At 40.3% G+C, this 16,332-nt stretch overlaps 1 protein-coding gene across 2 annotated transcripts in view; it reads left to right on the plus strand.

The window, feature by feature from the left end:
• Positions 1 to 16,332, plus strand: part of VOPP1 (VOPP1 WW domain binding protein) — a 38,170-nt gene that overhangs the window by 17,424 nt on the left and 4,414 nt on the right. For both annotated transcript variants that reach the window (XM_083468909.1, XM_083468910.1), the window contains 3 exons: positions 10,092 to 10,150; positions 14,177 to 14,254; positions 16,026 to 16,162. In XM_083468909.1, the coding sequence (XP_083325035.1) occupies positions 10,092 to 10,150; positions 14,177 to 14,254; positions 16,026 to 16,162 (274 nt within the window). The remainder of the gene's footprint in view (positions 1 to 10,091; positions 10,151 to 14,176; positions 14,255 to 16,025; positions 16,163 to 16,332) is intronic.

Raw genomic sequence — 16,332 nt, forward strand, 5'->3', positions numbered from 1 at the left:
ACTTCCTAGTACTACCTGTGAATTCCAGGGATTGAGGCCAGGAACTTTTTGCCTGCAAAGTGTGTGCTCTACCACATCTTTGCAAACTGGGAGCTCTGCTGAAAGGCAGTATATCCATCATTTAAATTAACAAATAAGATGCCACTGGGTTACAGTGCCCTTGAAAGTAGTTTGTAAACTTTTTTTTTTTTTTTTAATAATTTTTTTATTGCTTTTTTTCCAAGGTCAGAATACATCGTCAATAAGACAACAAAAGCGATTTTACAGAAAAAGAAAGAAATTATAAAAGAAAATTCACTTTTTCAAATCTATTTTCATAATCAACTGGACTTCCCCACGTCCTCCATCCCCTGCTTTCTTTACAATGAAAATAAACAGCAAATTAATACCTTATTTTATGTGTTTTTGTACTTTCATTTAGTTATATAATCTGTAATTTATACTTTTCAAAGTCATTGCTTAATTTCCATCATTTACAAATCTCAATACCGAAGCATGTTTTTCCCGAAAACTTAGCAAATTCTCAACATTCATATAACTTATAGTGTTTTTGTAGATAGTCCTTAAATTTTTTCCAATCCTCTTCCACTGCCTCTTCTCCCAGATCTCGGATTCTGCCGGTCATTTCGGCTAATTCCATGTAGTCCATCAGCTGCGAATGCCATTCTTCCAGCGTGGGTAACTCCTGTGCCTTCCAGTATTTAGCTATAAGGATTCTTGCTGCTGTAGTTGCATATAAAAAGAAAGTTCTATCTTTTTTTGACACTCTCTGGCCTACAATGCCCAGGAGGAAGGCCTCTGGTTTCTTATGAAAGGTGTACTTAAACACCTTTTTCAACTCATTGTAAATCATTTCCCAGAAAGCCTTCACCCTCGGGCATGTCCACCAGAGGTGAAAGAATGTTCCTTCAGCCTCCTTACATTTCCAACATTTATTGTCAGACAGATGATATATCTTTGCAAGTTTGACTGGGGTCATGTACCACCTGTATACCATTTTCATAATGTTTTCTTTTAAGGCACTACATGCCGTGAATTTCATACCGGTGGTCCATAACCTTTCCCAGTCTTCAGACATAATGTTGTACCCAATGTCTTGTCCCCATTTTATCATAGCTGATTTAACTGTCTCATCTTGAGTATTCCATTTAAGCAACAAGTTATACATCCTTGAAAGCACTTTCGTCTTAGGTTCAAGTAGTTCTGTCTCTAATTTTGATTTCTCCACCTGGAAACCAATTTTTTTGTCCTTTTTAAAGATCTCTGAAATTTGGGCATAGTGAAACCAGTCTCGCACCTTTCCTTTCAATTTTTCGAAACTCTGCAACCTCCAGGTATCACCAACTCTTTCTATTATCTCGCAGTATTTTACCCAGCCACTCTCCATGTTACGTAGTTTTATGGCCTTAGCCTCCGTCGGTGATAACCACCTCGGGGTCTTACTTTCAAGTAAGTCCTTATATTTAGTCCAGACAATGAATAGAGCTTTCCTGACAATATGGTTTTTAAACAATTTATGAAACTTTATCTTGTCGTACCACAGGTATGCATGCCACCCAAAAGCATTGTTAAACCCTTCCAGATCTAGGACATCAGTGTTTTCTAACAAAAACCAATCCTTCATCCAGCAGAAGGATGCAGCTTCATAATACAATCTTAAGTCCGGCAGGGCAAACCCCCCTCTTTCCTTTGCATCTGTTAATATTTTAAATTTTATTCGGGGCTTTTTGCCCTGCCAGACAAACTTCGCAATGTCCCTCTGCCACTTTCCAAAACATTCCACTCTGTCCACGATCTGAAGGGTTTGAAACAGAAACAACATTCTTGGCAATATTCATCTTGACTGCTGCAATTCTTCCCAGCAAGGAAAGTTTCAATCTTGACCAAATTTCTAAGTCCTTTTTAATTTCCGACCAACATTTTTCATAATTATCTTTGAACAAATTCAGATTTCTCCCAGTCAAGTTGACCCCCAGGTATTTCACTTTTGTAACCACATTTAATTCTGTTTCTTTCTGAAACCCATCTATTTCTGAAGGTGTCAAGTTTTTTGCCAAAACCTTAGTTTTTTGTTTGTTTAACTTAAATCCCGCCACCCGACCAAACTCAGAGATTAGTTCTAAAGCTCTTTTTGTGCTAGCTTCTGGCTCCTGTAATGTCAAAACCAAATCGTCTGCAAAAGCCTTCAGTTTATATTGTTTTTCTCCGACCTGTATTCCTTCCACCTGCTGGTCCTTCCTAATCAAGTTCAGCAACACCTCCAGGACAGAAATAAATAACAAGGGTGATAAGGGGCACCCCTGTCGTGTCCCTTTTTCAATTTTAAACTCCTCTGTCACCACATTGTTTACTATCAATTTGGCTTTTTGCTCTGAATAAATTGCTTCAATACCATTTTGGAACGCCCTTCCCACTCCCATCCCTTCCAAATTTTTCTTCATAAATTTCCAAGATATATTATCAAAGGCTTTCTCGGCGTCTATAAAAATCAAAGCTGCTTTCGTGTTCAAGTTTGTCTGTAATAACTCCAAAACATCGATAATATTCCTAGTGTTGTCAGACAAGTGCCTGCCAGGGAGAAAGCCTGCTTGGTCTTTATGAATTACTTCATTTAAAACTTTTTTCAGTCTGTTTGCCAAAATGTCAGCAAAAATTTTGTAATCCACATTTAGGAGTGAGATGGGACGGTAGTTCCTAAGTTGAGTCTTTTCAGATTCCAGTTTTGGTATCAAAGTGATGAATGCCTCTTTCCACGATTCGGGTGCCCCCTTCCCTTCCATAATTTGGTTACATACCTCCATTAATGGCTGGACCAAATATTCCTTCAATGTCTTATAATATTTGGAGGTAAGTCCATCTGGGCCTGGGGATTTGCCTAATTGCATGTTCTGAATGGCACTTTCAATTTCCTGTTGTGTTATTTTATAATTCAGGGCTGTTTGTTTGTCTTGTGTTAGTTTTTGATGGCCATAGCTTTTTAGAAATTTGTTTATCTCAGTCTCTACTTTGGGTCCTTGAGTAAACAGTTTTTTAAAAAAAATCTCTGGAAACACTTTCTGATATCTTCTGGTTTCTGAATACATTCTCCTTCAACCTCCAGATTGGTAACAAAGTTCAATTTTTGTCTCTTTTTCAGCTGCCATGCCAGCAGCTTCCCACATTTATTTGCAGATTCGAATGATCTTTGTTTCATCTGTTTAATTTTCCATTCGACTTCTTGATTTATCAATTTCGCATATTGTGCTTGATGGAATTTTATTTCTCTTAAGACTTCTTTTGATTTTGGGTTTAGTCTCAACTTTTTCTCTCCGTCTCTTATCTTCTCCAAAATCTTATCCTTTTTACCATTCCAGAGTTTTTTCTTAATAGTATTCTGTTGTATCAGGAACCCTCTCATAACAGCTTTACTCGCGTCCCAGATTGTTTTCTTTTTCACCGAGGTATTCAAATTTATTTCGAAGTAATCTTTCAACGTTTTTTGGGCCTTCTTCACAATCTCCTGATCTCTAAACAAGTAGTCATTCATTCTCCATCTGAAGGATCCAGCTGGTGCAAGTCTCAAGTCTATTTTCAAGGCGTTATGGTCGGAGCAGGTTTTAGGGCAGATCTCTACTTTTTTTATCTTAGGTGCCAGTCCTCTAGATGTCCAGATTTGGTCGATTCTTGTCCACAATAGATGGGCCTCAGAAAAGAATGTTCCCTCTTTACCTAGAGGGTTCTTTGTCTTCCAAATATCAATCAAGTCCATATTGTCTGTAAGTTCAAAGAAAGTCTTTGGTAGTCTGCCCTCTTTGGTCAAATTCTGATTTTGTGACTTATCCATGTATGTGGAGACAACTCCATTCATATCTCCCATCAGAATGATGTTAGTATAGTCAATATAGTCCAACATTATCTCATGCAACTTCTTATAAAATTCCGATTTCCCATCGTTTGGTGCATAAATTCCTACTATCAAAAGTTTTTCTCCTTATGCTTGTAATTCAATCGCCAAAATTCTTCCTTGTTCATCTTTAAAAACCAACTTTGGTGCTAGGCTCTCCTTTGCATAAATCACTACTCCTCTTTTTTTAACCTTGTCTGATGAAATAAATTCTTTGTAGTTTGTAAACTTAAAGTCAGTACAAAATATAGCAGCTAGATTACTAACTGGGCCAGGACGTATAGAATGCACCTCACCAATTTTTAAACCACACTGTCTCCTCATTTGTTTCTTAGTCCAAATTTTGGTCTTAACCTTAAAATTCCTAAATGTCTTGGGAACAGACTACCATAAGAGTAGAACCCATGAGTAGCTCTACAATTTCTAGACTAATTCCAGGATGCCTGGAAGTCATGCCCTCTGACCTGGAAGTATTGTCCTCTGTTCAAAGTGTGTATGGATGCCAAGCTATTGTACTGAAAGCAGGTTTTAGCTCCAAACTCTGTTCGAATTGTGGCTCCCATTACATTCTGAACTTTCTGTAGTGTGTTTTAAGGAGTGAAGATTGAGACCTAATTCCAGAATCTGGCTGCATTAACTAGTTTAGAAATGTGGATTACTACATTGCTTTAAAAAGGGGGATGAGTGGATTTGGCAATGTGGAATGATAAAGGCTGGTCACACACAAACCTCTTTCACTGTCATATGAACATGGGATGCAGACTGCATTCAAGTCTTTAATGGAAAATGCATGACAGACTCATCAGCTGTGCTGATAAGAAGCATGCTTTGTTCACAAGATGCTGAATGTGGTCTCATCCCTGTCTCTCTGTTTCCTTTCTTTGCTCATTGCCCTGCATTTACAGTAACCTATTGAGAGCCTTGGAACTAGTTTAAAGGTCTCATGGGCAGCGCAGTGCTCCATGCTGTGGATGCTGCTGTGTTAGAACAAATGTTCCTTGGTCTTAGCTTTGTGGGTGGAATAATAAGCACATTAAACAACTGCAAGTGGAGGAACGGAGAGCATTTAGCCTAATGGCAAGAACATTGAAAGGGATAGGCTGAGAACTAGGAAGATGTATTGTTTGTGTTTTGCCTTCAGGATTTGACTGTTGCAATATGCACTCTTGCAGAACAAAACTTCCTGCCTCTTGATCAGGGGAACACAGAGCATCAGTGCTCCAGCATCTCTGTTGGCTCTCTGCAGCATTCAAGGCAGCATCATTCAAAACTCTGGTTTTAATCTCTGAAGCTCCAAGTAGTTGGCAGAACCACAAGCAACTGGGTTTGTGCCCTGGAAAGGCCCCAACTAGGGTGCCCAAGATATTTTAAACTTTAAATCCCTTCTTTTGAATTGATGCAAGGAATCCCACCATAAAAAATTATGTGGTTTAGATTTTGTCCCCCTGGGTGAGAGCCCATGCTAGCTAGCCCTAGAACAATTCTTCTGTACAGCTCCCTTGCACGATAATCTGGGTCACTAAGGCAGAGCTGGAGAGCATGGCCTATAGTGCAGGAAATTTGGTTTGGAATCCTCTTCTTCCAGCTTCCAGTTTAAGTAAAAAATAGCTAATTCAATTAGAAATGTTTCCCCAAAAACATGTTCTTTGAGCAAATACTCACTTTTTCTAAGCATTGTAGCTTAGATAGGAAGACCGTGTTGAGTTTCTTGGGAGATTATTCAGACAGGAGTGAACTGGAGGGCTTAGAAATCACAAGTGATCAGTGCTGAAGGATGCAGTTTTATTGCCCTGTATATATGCTTGTGCTTCTCTATGACTAAGCAAAAACAAAATACATTATATGCAAGAAGCGCATAATTGCATGATTGCACATCAGTTTGGATTGTCTTAGTGGAGAAATTTTATTTATTATTATTATTCATAGTAGTAGTAGTAGTAGTAGTAGTACAGCATAATGCACATGGCCTTGCCTTAAATATATAGTTGCAGGTAGGTAGCCATGTTGGTCTGCTGTAGTCGAAACAAAATAAAATAAATAAAATAAAATAATAATAAAATTCTTTCCAGTAACACCTTAGAGACCAACTAAGTTAGTTATTGTTATGAGCACACAAGCTCATACCAATAACTAACTTAGTTAGTCTCTAAGGTGCTACTGCAAGGAATTTTTTAATTTAATTTTATTTATTTTATTTTTTTTCAACTTCAATATATAGTTGCACAGCACCCCAGTCTCCAAGCTGTGTGGGATTCCAAGGGTTCCAGGTACTTGCCCAAGGTCTGAGTTTGCTTTTAGAAATAAGGCACAGCAGAGACTGTGGTGTCTTTATGATATATGTTTTATTCACACATATATACAACCTGAGCATACAATGGGGGGCTCACATTGCTGCAGCCTTGGATTCAAGTAGTCGGCCCACATTGTGCTTGTCTGGCACCCAGGAGTTAGAAAGGGTGTCCAGGAATTAGAAGCAAGGTCCAGGCTCCCCACAGACTTGTAACAATCTCATATGTCCTTTGCCCTTCTACCCGTTATTTGTCAAGCTTTCTGCGATTTTTATCTTTTTCTTGCAAGGGCAAAAGCATTGCCTGTCAGCACTTTGAAGCTGCAAAGGGGCTTGTGATTTCATAACTGGCGTTCCGGAATAAACACTCTAGAAAAACCTCCTGATATAAACATTTTCTCTTTGGCCCTGAAAGAAGTATTGAGCAAGTATGGCTAATGCTGGGGATAATATACAATGCTAAGAGCAAGAGGGGGAAAAGATACTATAAGAACACACAATCTCCCATGGAAGGGGGGGGGGGAGAGGAAATAGAACATGAATGGGACAAAGTCTTTGAAGTCCTCTACTCAGGCTTTTCTGATTCCTTAAGAAACATCAAAGAAATCTTCCCACTGTCACCCCACTTAACCTTTTGGGGATTGTGACCCCACAGCTAGCACTCAGTGTCTTGTGGCTTTTCAGCTGATGCTTTCAGCTCCGTTGTTCTACTGCAAAAGGTCAGAGAATCAGAGAGAATATCAAGAGACATATCAGTGTATTTGAGGGCAGTTTTCTCTTTTTTTTTGTTTCTCCTTTGTGTACTATAAAGGGTAATCCTTGAGGACTTAGATGAAATGCTGAAGGACAGTCCATGCTTGTTCTTGTGGTATTGTAGGGAAAAAATATCTGTGATATTTAGGCAAGCATATAAGCTAAATTGTGTGCATGTTTACATGAACTGAATATTGTAAATTTAGTTACTTTACAAGTACAGGCAGTGACCATATTAGGCATGTCCAGTTGATCTCTGGTCACTGATGTGTGGGTCCTTTTGGATCTGGAAGAGGGTGGAATGGGGTTGGGCACACTTATACGCGGGGACTGGGAATGGAACCCGTCTATATTGTTTTTCTTTCGAAAAGGAACCCCCCAAGTCTACTTCAGAAATGATCCATAGTAATCAGATTAATTTGTTCTACATCTGCTGAATATCTGAAAATTGGCCTGAGCTGTAGGTTGAGCCTTGGTGTGTGTTGGTAACTTAATTGCCAGATGCCAGAACCCAGTGAGCTGTGTGGTGTTCCTCAAAAGTTACATGCCAGTTTTAGTTGATAATCTATTAATTGTGTTTGCAAACCTTAATTGGTTTAATTAAAACTAGTTGAGCTTTTTGAATGTCTGTGGTAGCCTTGGGAAAGGAGCAGGGGAGAGAATATGTCAGTCCTGACTCCATATAAGGTAAAAGGTACCCCTGCCCGTATGGGCCAGTCGTGTCTGACTCTGGGGTTGCACACCCATCTCACTTAGGAGGCCGGGGGCCAGTGCTGTCCGGAGACACTTCCGGGTCATGTGGCCAGCGTGACGAAGCTGCTCCGGCGAACCGGCACCAGCGCAGCACACGGAAACACCGTTTACCTTCCTGCTATAAAGCGGTACCTATTTATCTACTTGCACTTAAGAGTGCTTTAGAACTGCTAGGTGGGCAGGAGCTGGGACCGAACGACGGGAGCTCACCCCGCCGCGGGGATTCGAACTGCCGACCATACGATCGGCAAGTCCTAGGTGCTGAGGTTTTACCCACAGCGCCACCCGCGTCCCTTGACTCCATATAAACTCATCCCTAAATTCCCATATTTTTCAGTAGTGGTTCTTTTGTGCCAGATTCAAAACTTGGAAGCTTTGATGGTTCTGCTATGGGTATGGAATGTATCACAACAGTGGTATGAATATGTAGTCCCTGCTCTCTGTGATCTTTTGTAGCTATCTGGTGTACCTGAACTATTCAGTTAAAGTATATTATTGGTAGTTCTTAAATATATATTTTTAGCTTTATTTTAGTAAATAAAGTGGAGGAATTTTCCGCACCATTGTCTATACTAGTGTTAGAAGCTCAGATATATAAGCTACATGCCAGATGACTCCTTCAACCAGGTTGCAGTCACCAAAACGGAATGTCTAGTACTCTTTGCAATACCAAGTTCACATTTTATTAGAGCTATTTGATGTGATCAGAATTTGGGCTTATCTCATTTAATATTATTACTCTTCTTCTGTCTGTATTTAATATTCACATGGTAGATAGATTGCATGAGTTGACTGCCATAAGCACACCTCAGCAGCATTGTTGCAATGAACCAAGTGAGGGAATTCATGGGGCCAAATATCTGGACAGCTGGTTCACATGGTTAGTTCACCACAAGCATGAACAGGTGAAATGAATCTTCACAAATTGATCACGAAGCTTTATTTATGCATAAGTGAATTAGGCCTAATCCCTAACAAGTCACATAGTCAATGAGTATCAGATCTAGTGGTAGCCACTAGTGGTTGCAAAGTTAAGCAATTTGAGCATCACCAGGATTGTCTATTTTAATATGTAAATAATAATACACAGCATTTATATGTGCTTTTGGTGCTTAACATATGCTAGATTAGTAATCCTAACAACATGCCGTGAGATGTCAGAATTCTTATCCCCTGTTGGAGATGGACAGTGAGACTGAGAGAATACTGATTTCTTGTAGGTTGGGGGTGGGAATCCTGTATATTTCCAGATGTTGTTGGACTACAACTCCCATCTCTCAGACCTTTCAAAACAAGCAATCAGCCAAGGCTGGCAATATTTCTTTGTGCTCTGTGCTGCTGTCCAGGGTCCTGATTGCTTCGCTATCTCAGCATTTCAAAGTCCCTGTGCTGACCCAGAAGAAATAGACTTAATTGGGTGGGAAGCAGCCATTGACACAATTTTTGTGTGTGCAAGTCAGCTGTTGCATCAGTTGTGTGTGAAGGCACAGCATGGTGGTCCATTCTAGGAGAAACAACAATGGGAGTGCAACGGTCCCTTATAGGCCCTCTAGCCACTTAAAAGTGAATTGTGAGTTGTCTTTGTTTACAGCAGACATGTTTCCCTTCAACTGAAGCTGAAGCAAACTGTGTTTCTTCCCACTTTTATTCATTTTTGCATATGTGCTGATTGCCTTAGATATTACCTATTCACAATGCAATTTTTTTTAGCTTAGCTTGGTAAATATGAATACCTTTTCTTTCTGGAAATGCATTATGCTCAAACATAGCCCCATTGCTTTAGGTCAAAAATGTATTCACCATCTGCTATGTAATAACATAGAGCAGTGCTTTTAATCTCTGTTAGTCAAATAGGTCTAATAGAACAGGCTATTTTGACAGGAGCAGATTGTCACATAGGCAATCAAGATGCCTCTGCTGTAATTCCCTCTCCTCTGCAACAGTTAGAACCATGTTTTCCTCTTATTTATTGATTACACTTGTCAATATCCTTCCAGGATACAACTCCTCCTAAGACTGCTTCTAACAACAGGAGCAGGAAAGCACTTGCAGCAGAGAGTCAATGGGCCTTTCCCAGCCGACATATTCTTCCTTGCAGAGATCCCCAAGTCATTTTGGACTCCCCCTTCCAGAGAACCAGCCTCTGCAACTGGAAGAACCTTGGGGTGTGTGTGAGGATTTGCAAGGTTGAGTCAGCATGTCTAGGAGGGATGAAGCACCCAGCCCCTGCAAACCCCATTGTGGCATTTGCCTTAGCTCTCACTTTGCTTCTAATTATCCTAAATATATTCATTTGTGAACTGAAGCCATCTTTTCTGTAAAAACTTCTTGTAGATACAGTTGTTAAATGCTGTGTATAACTCGCAGGTTCTGCTTTAAATGATGAACAATGTCCTCTTTTCCCTTTCTTTTCAGTATTCAGAGGCCAAAAAGCAGTGCTGGTACTTTGAAGGGGTGTATCCTACATATTATATGTAAGTGATCCTCCTTTTCTCTCTGTGTTCATCTGTGGGTGGGTGTGTCTGTGTGTTCACAATGTTGGGAGATAGATTTAAGCCATGGGTAGGCAAACTAAGGCCTGGGGGCTGGATCTGGCCCAATCGCCTTCTAAATCCAGCCCACGGATGGTCCGGGAATCAGCATGTTTTTACATGAGTAGAATGTGTTCTTTTATTTAAAATGCATCTCTGGGTTATTTGTGGGGCCTGCCTGGTGTTTTTACAAGAATAGAATGTGTGCTTTTATTTAAAATTCATCTCTTGCAGGGCATAGGAAGTCGTTCAATTTCCCCCCCTCAAAATATAGTCCGGCTCCCCACAAAGTCTGAGGGACAGTTGGCTGGCCCCCTGCTGAAAAAGTTTGCTGACCCCTGTTAAGCTCTTTATATCAGCACTTATTCTAGAGCAGTCATTCCCAATTAGCTAATTACTGAGGACCCCCTATTTTTCAAAAGCCAAACCACGGACCCCTTACTTTTGATATTTTTGATAACTGTATGGTAGTTACCTGTGCAAAGCAATTTTTTGAAGAAAATGTGGGGTGGCCCCTAAGAAGCAAAGGTGTACTAAAAAAACCCCAGCCAGACCATAAAATTTGTGATATTACCACAAATTGCCTATCCCCAGCCAGGAGGAAAACACTGTCTCCATTGCTCCATACAACTGAATAATAAAAAAGCAATTGTGTCCCTAACTTGCAAGTGTTCCATATACAGAAGACTTTTTATATGAGAGTGTTCAAACATGCTATTCCTTACCTGTAATCTGAGATGGTACATTTTAGCAAAACTTTGCAGAAGCTTCTGCTAACTGAAGAATCTTCAAGACAGAGGTGAAGGCTTGGTCAGGGCTTGATAAAGTATTGGTGAAGACTGAGTAGAAAACAACTGGGATTTCATCATGTTGGTAATAGTAGTAGTATTAATAGTAGTAATTTTTATTTTTTTTATTTAGGCCTCCTGTGCCCAAATTTCATCCCTGGCTTAAAGAGATTAATTAGTTTTTATTCTTGCTGATTATCTAATGGAGCAACCAATTTTTGAATTTATTAGGATTCTACCATACATATGTTTCCTCCCATCCCAAAATGTAGCCACATACCTGTAGCTTCCCACAGAAAACAAGAAAGCAACATCTGCACAGGCTGCCCTTTGCACTAAATGGGCCTGGGCGATGTATTGTAAGTAAGCATGCCATCCATGAACTAGGTCAAATCCTTCAAGATCCAAAATAGTTGGATTTTTCAGCTCCTCCCAGCACAAACACGCTGCCTCATAATACATTTTCAAATCTGGAAGCGCAAACCCTCCTTTACTCTTTGCATCAATTAGAATTTTACATTTAATCTGGGGCTTTTCCCCTTGCCAGATGAAGTCAGTTATAGCCTTTCTCCATTGCTGGAAGCAATCAGTACCATTTATCACAGGTAACGCTTGAAACAAAAATATCATCTTTGGTAAATATTCATTTTGATTGCCAATATTCTTCCAGGCAGCAAAAGCTTTATCCAGTTCCATAATTCAGTATTATTTTACTGTAATTATCTTGAAATAAGTTCAAATTTCTAGGCACCAGCCAAAGTCCCAAATATTTGACTTTCTTTTCTGCTTTAAATCCAGAAATCTTTTCCAAATTTTATTTTGCCTACTTCCCCAGATTTTTAATTATCATTTTGGTATTTTCTTTATTGGTGTACAAACCAGCCAGGCTGCCAAACACTTTTGGGCCTCCAGGACCTTGGGAACACTTTCAAGAGGAGACCTGGTCTTGTTCTGTTGTGTTAGCATCTAATCTATAAACACTGGGTGAATGAGCTGTCATAATGAAGATTTCCCTCTCGCTTTTGTGCTTCTGTTATGTCTAACCAGTGACATATTGAGATCTGATATTCTCCAACTCATTAAACACATTGTATGCTTGGTCATTGTTCAAAGCCTGTTACTGTATACAAAGAGAAACGAGGTGTTCTTAACAAGTCCCCCCCTGCAAGTCCATGTGGGAGAGGGAGACATCCCAAGCCTCTGTAGTCCTAATGCATCTTTTCTTGGCTTTGTATTATTTGATTTATGTTCATACTCGAATAGTATCTGCAAGTTTCTTTGTGTTGCTTTCTGAGAACTCTGTATTCCATGAACAGATGCTTTTTAAACTCGCCTAGTGTCAGGGACTCTGGGGCTTGAACTGGCAGCTTATGAACAGGCTGGGATCCAGTCTAGTGTGGCACTGTGTCCTAAGGCTTCAGAACTCACATCAAGAACAGAAGGGGTTCCTGTGGTTGAAAGAAAATACTAAACTTCTGGATTGACCATAGCCTGATTATACTTGCATACAGAACCAGATCTTTGTGCGCATTTGTTTGTTTATTTTCTGGAATAATATCCCTGCAATGTTCTCACAATAATATGGTTTTATCATTGCTGAAACATTCATTGTTCTCCATCTGTTCCAGTTATTTGTAGGACTAGAAAGTCTTAATGCCATTCCACAAATTGTGTGGCAGCGCACCAGCGTTCACAATGAAGAATTTGCTCATGGCAAGGAGCTGCAGCCAATGTTGGCTTTCAAATTTGTGTACCTGTATGATACATGTCTTTCTAAACGTGCTTCTTTTGTACCATATATGCTTGCAGTGTGAAGCAGGCCTCTGCATCTGACTTTAAGTGATGTAAATTGGTCTTGCAAAACACTTCATAACCACAGGTCAGACCTTAATTCTTAGCACTCTCTTCCCACAAATTAAAATACATTTGAACTCACTACTAAAGTTGCTCTTGAACATTGTAGTAGAAAGGTAGGATAGAAATGTGAAAAATAAAGCACTAATTCAAAGAAATATTTTATTTCAGATATAACTTTTGGATTTCTTTTCCAGCTCAGCATTATTTTGTTTTTCTCCTGAGTCCTCAGGATGACACCACTTCAGTGCTTCCCTTTTCACTTACCTTGTTTTCTTTCCTGTTTCTTTGATTTCCCTCCAAAGAAAGTCTTGCTTATGTTAATCTCTTCCTTTACTGCATTTGATTCATGGACATTTCCTAGCTGCCTTCAATCCTGTTAAAAGGCAGGATATGTTAAACAACCAGCATTGAAGTTTCTTTTTACTTTGACTCCTGGTGAAGAGCTTTGTGAAAATGGGTCCAGTGATCTGCCAGCCATGACTGAGTTCAGCCATCTTTAAATTTTGTGGATTTCCAGTTTTATTTGCTGTTTGGCAGTATATCAAATTAAATAAGGTTTTTCATGCAGGCATTTTGTGACTAGCTGGTATAGTCATTTATAGTACAGTCCGTTAAAATACGTTACAATATACAACTGAATTTTTGCATATTATTAATATTGATCTGATTTTGTTAATATTTCCCTTAGTTGTTGTTTCTGGTGTTTTTCACCTTTCAGAGTCCATACCTTTTCATTTTTCTTTTGGTTGACCTGTATTTGCATACAAGTATCTTCTTGATGCTGCACTCGTGTGTGAGAACCACCCCAGAGTCACCTCCTGTTTTAGAAACTACGTGTAGGAAATTAATTCAAAGCTGTGGGTGTATTTCTTTTTATCTCCTGGAGAATCCCAAGTGGAACACCATGAATATGATTGAAATAAAAATCAGTTGCATCCAGAGCTGAGGACTTCTCTGTATTAGTGACTACAATTGTAGGGCATTAGCAATGTTGGCTTCTTTACAGGCGCAAATTAGCATTGCTCTCGAGTCTCAAGGGAGCATCCCAGCCCAGCTGTGTCTTGTGCAACCATAGCAACACGGTACAGCTACGGTACAGCCTCCAGATGTATAATGTCACAAATGACATTCTTAGATCTCTCTGCATTGGAATTGTTGCATCTTCCACGTCTGTTCTTCAGCTAATGTGTTGACAGCTAAAACCACGAGGCTTGACATAATCTTAGCCCACTGAGGTTTTCCTTTCCTGTCAATGCCTTATTCTGCCAGGCTGCTTCTTTGCTTTGCAATCTTCAAATGTCCTCTTCTTTTTATTCTTATGCAGATGCCGCTCCTATGAAGATTGCTGTGGTTCAAGATGCTGCATAAGGACTTTGTCTATCCAGCGACTATGGTATTTTTGGTAAGGCAATGATAGCTATTGATAAGTTTAGGGTTGCATCTTCTAATTGGATTCTCTAAGGCATGGGTAGGCAAACTAAGGCCCGGGGGCCAGATCCAGCCCAATCGCCTTCTAAATCCAGCCTGCAGACGGTCTGGGAATCAGCATGTTTTTACATGAATAGAATGTGTTCTTTTATTTAAAATGCATCTCTGGGTTATTTGTGGGCACAGGAATTCATTCTTTCCGCCTAAAAAAAAATTGTTCGCCCCCCCCCCTAAGGTTTGAGGGACAGTGGACTGGCCCCTTGCTGAAAAAGTTTGCTGACCCCTGTTCTAGGGCTATATCTACACTATGAATTTATATCAGTTTTAATTTGAATGTAACAATAATTGAGTTCCCCTTGAGAATCCTGGGAACTGAGGTTCAGGGCAAGTGTGGTGGAGATCCTCAGCAATTACTTTTATCTATAAGCTGCCTTGTGTCCCTGTCAGGGGGAAAGCAAGGTATAAACTAACTAACTAATTAACTAACTAACTACTACTACTGCTAGTAATAATAATAACACTTGATGAGGAAAAGTATTGTAGAATGAATAGACTGATTTATTATTTGAACATATCGTGCACAGGGATGTTTTTGCCAGTCACAGCTAGACAGGAAATAATTAATCTTTTCCTCCCCAGCTGTGGCTCCACACCACCATTACCTAAAGTAGCTGATCTAAGGTTTCTTTCAGACCTATGTGATCTAGGGGTGTTTTTGATGTAAGTGATCATCATGGGTGGGGGGAGTTACCTTTTTCTCTCCCCAGGTGTGACCTCCCCCCCAAAAAAAATCACTCCCTATTCTTCAGGTAAAGGTAATTCTGCTGAAAGGTAAAGGGACCCCTGACCATTAGGTCCAGTCGTGACCAACTCTGGGGTTGCGGCGCTCATCTCGCTTTACTGGCCAAGGGAGCCGGCGTACAGCTTCCAGGTCATGTGGCCAGCAGGACTAAGCCGCTTCTGGCGAACCAGAGCAGCGCACGGAAACGCCGTTTACCTTCCCGCCGGAGCAGTACCTATTTATCTACTTGAACTTTTGAGGTGCTTTCGAACTGCTAGGTTGGCAGGAGCTGGGACTGAACAACGGGAGCTCACCCCGTCGTGGGGATTCGAACCGCCGACCTTCTGATCGGCAAGTCCTAGGCATCCCTTATTCACCCGCGTTCTTCAGGTAGCCTTGAAAAAAAGCCTTCTGTTGGCCACAAAATATTTCTGGGCCCAATTCAGGGCGCTCACACCAGTGTTTAAAGCCCTACATAGACTGCTTGCTTCCCTACAGACCCTATTGGGTGTCAGGCTTGGCAGAGAGGGACCTCTTAATAGTTCTGCCACCCTAAGAAGTTGCGGGAGGGCCTTCTCTGTGGTGGTCCCTAGGTAGTGGAAGACCCCTCCCCCCCCCACGGAGATGCATCTATCAACTCCACTATACCATTTTCAGTGAATGCTGAAGATCCCCCTCTTTACCCTGACCTTTGACACATGAGAGGTATATTTTTTAGGACCCACCTTCTTTCTGTGATTGTAAGTTGATTTAGTTTGTTTTTAATGCTGTGTTTTCATTGCCATAATCTACCCTGAGACTTTAGGATGAGGGGTGGGTAAATAATAATAATAAGTAATAAAAATAAATAAAAATAAATAAAAAACTTGGATCTGCAATTAACTACTGAGTAAATGTTTAGGGTTTTTACAAATTGTGCAAACTCTGGTTAAATTTGTTCCTTCTCTCCTTCCCCTTTGCTCAGGTTCCTTCTGATGATGGGAGTTTTGTTCTGTTGTGGGGCGGGTTTTTTTATCCGAAGGCGGATGTATCCTCCGCCGCTGGTTGATGAAACAACATACAACGTGTCGTATACCCGGCCACCTAACCCCTCTGCAGCAGGTCAGAAATTGCATCCTGCTACTAGTACTGCTATGTGAGACAATAATTATTGGCCACAGACTACTGTTGTGATTGATCTGAGGATAATATAACCAGACGCTTAGAATTCAAGCATTTATCTAGGCAGACCAGTGAGTAACTTATTCTATAGCCATTGCTGAATGCTGAAA

Source organism: Podarcis liolepis (assembly GCF_965112155.1).
Source record: "Podarcis liolepis genome assembly, chromosome: 12".
Classification (NCBI taxonomy): domain Eukaryota; kingdom Metazoa; phylum Chordata; class Lepidosauria; order Squamata; family Lacertidae; genus Podarcis; species Podarcis liolepis.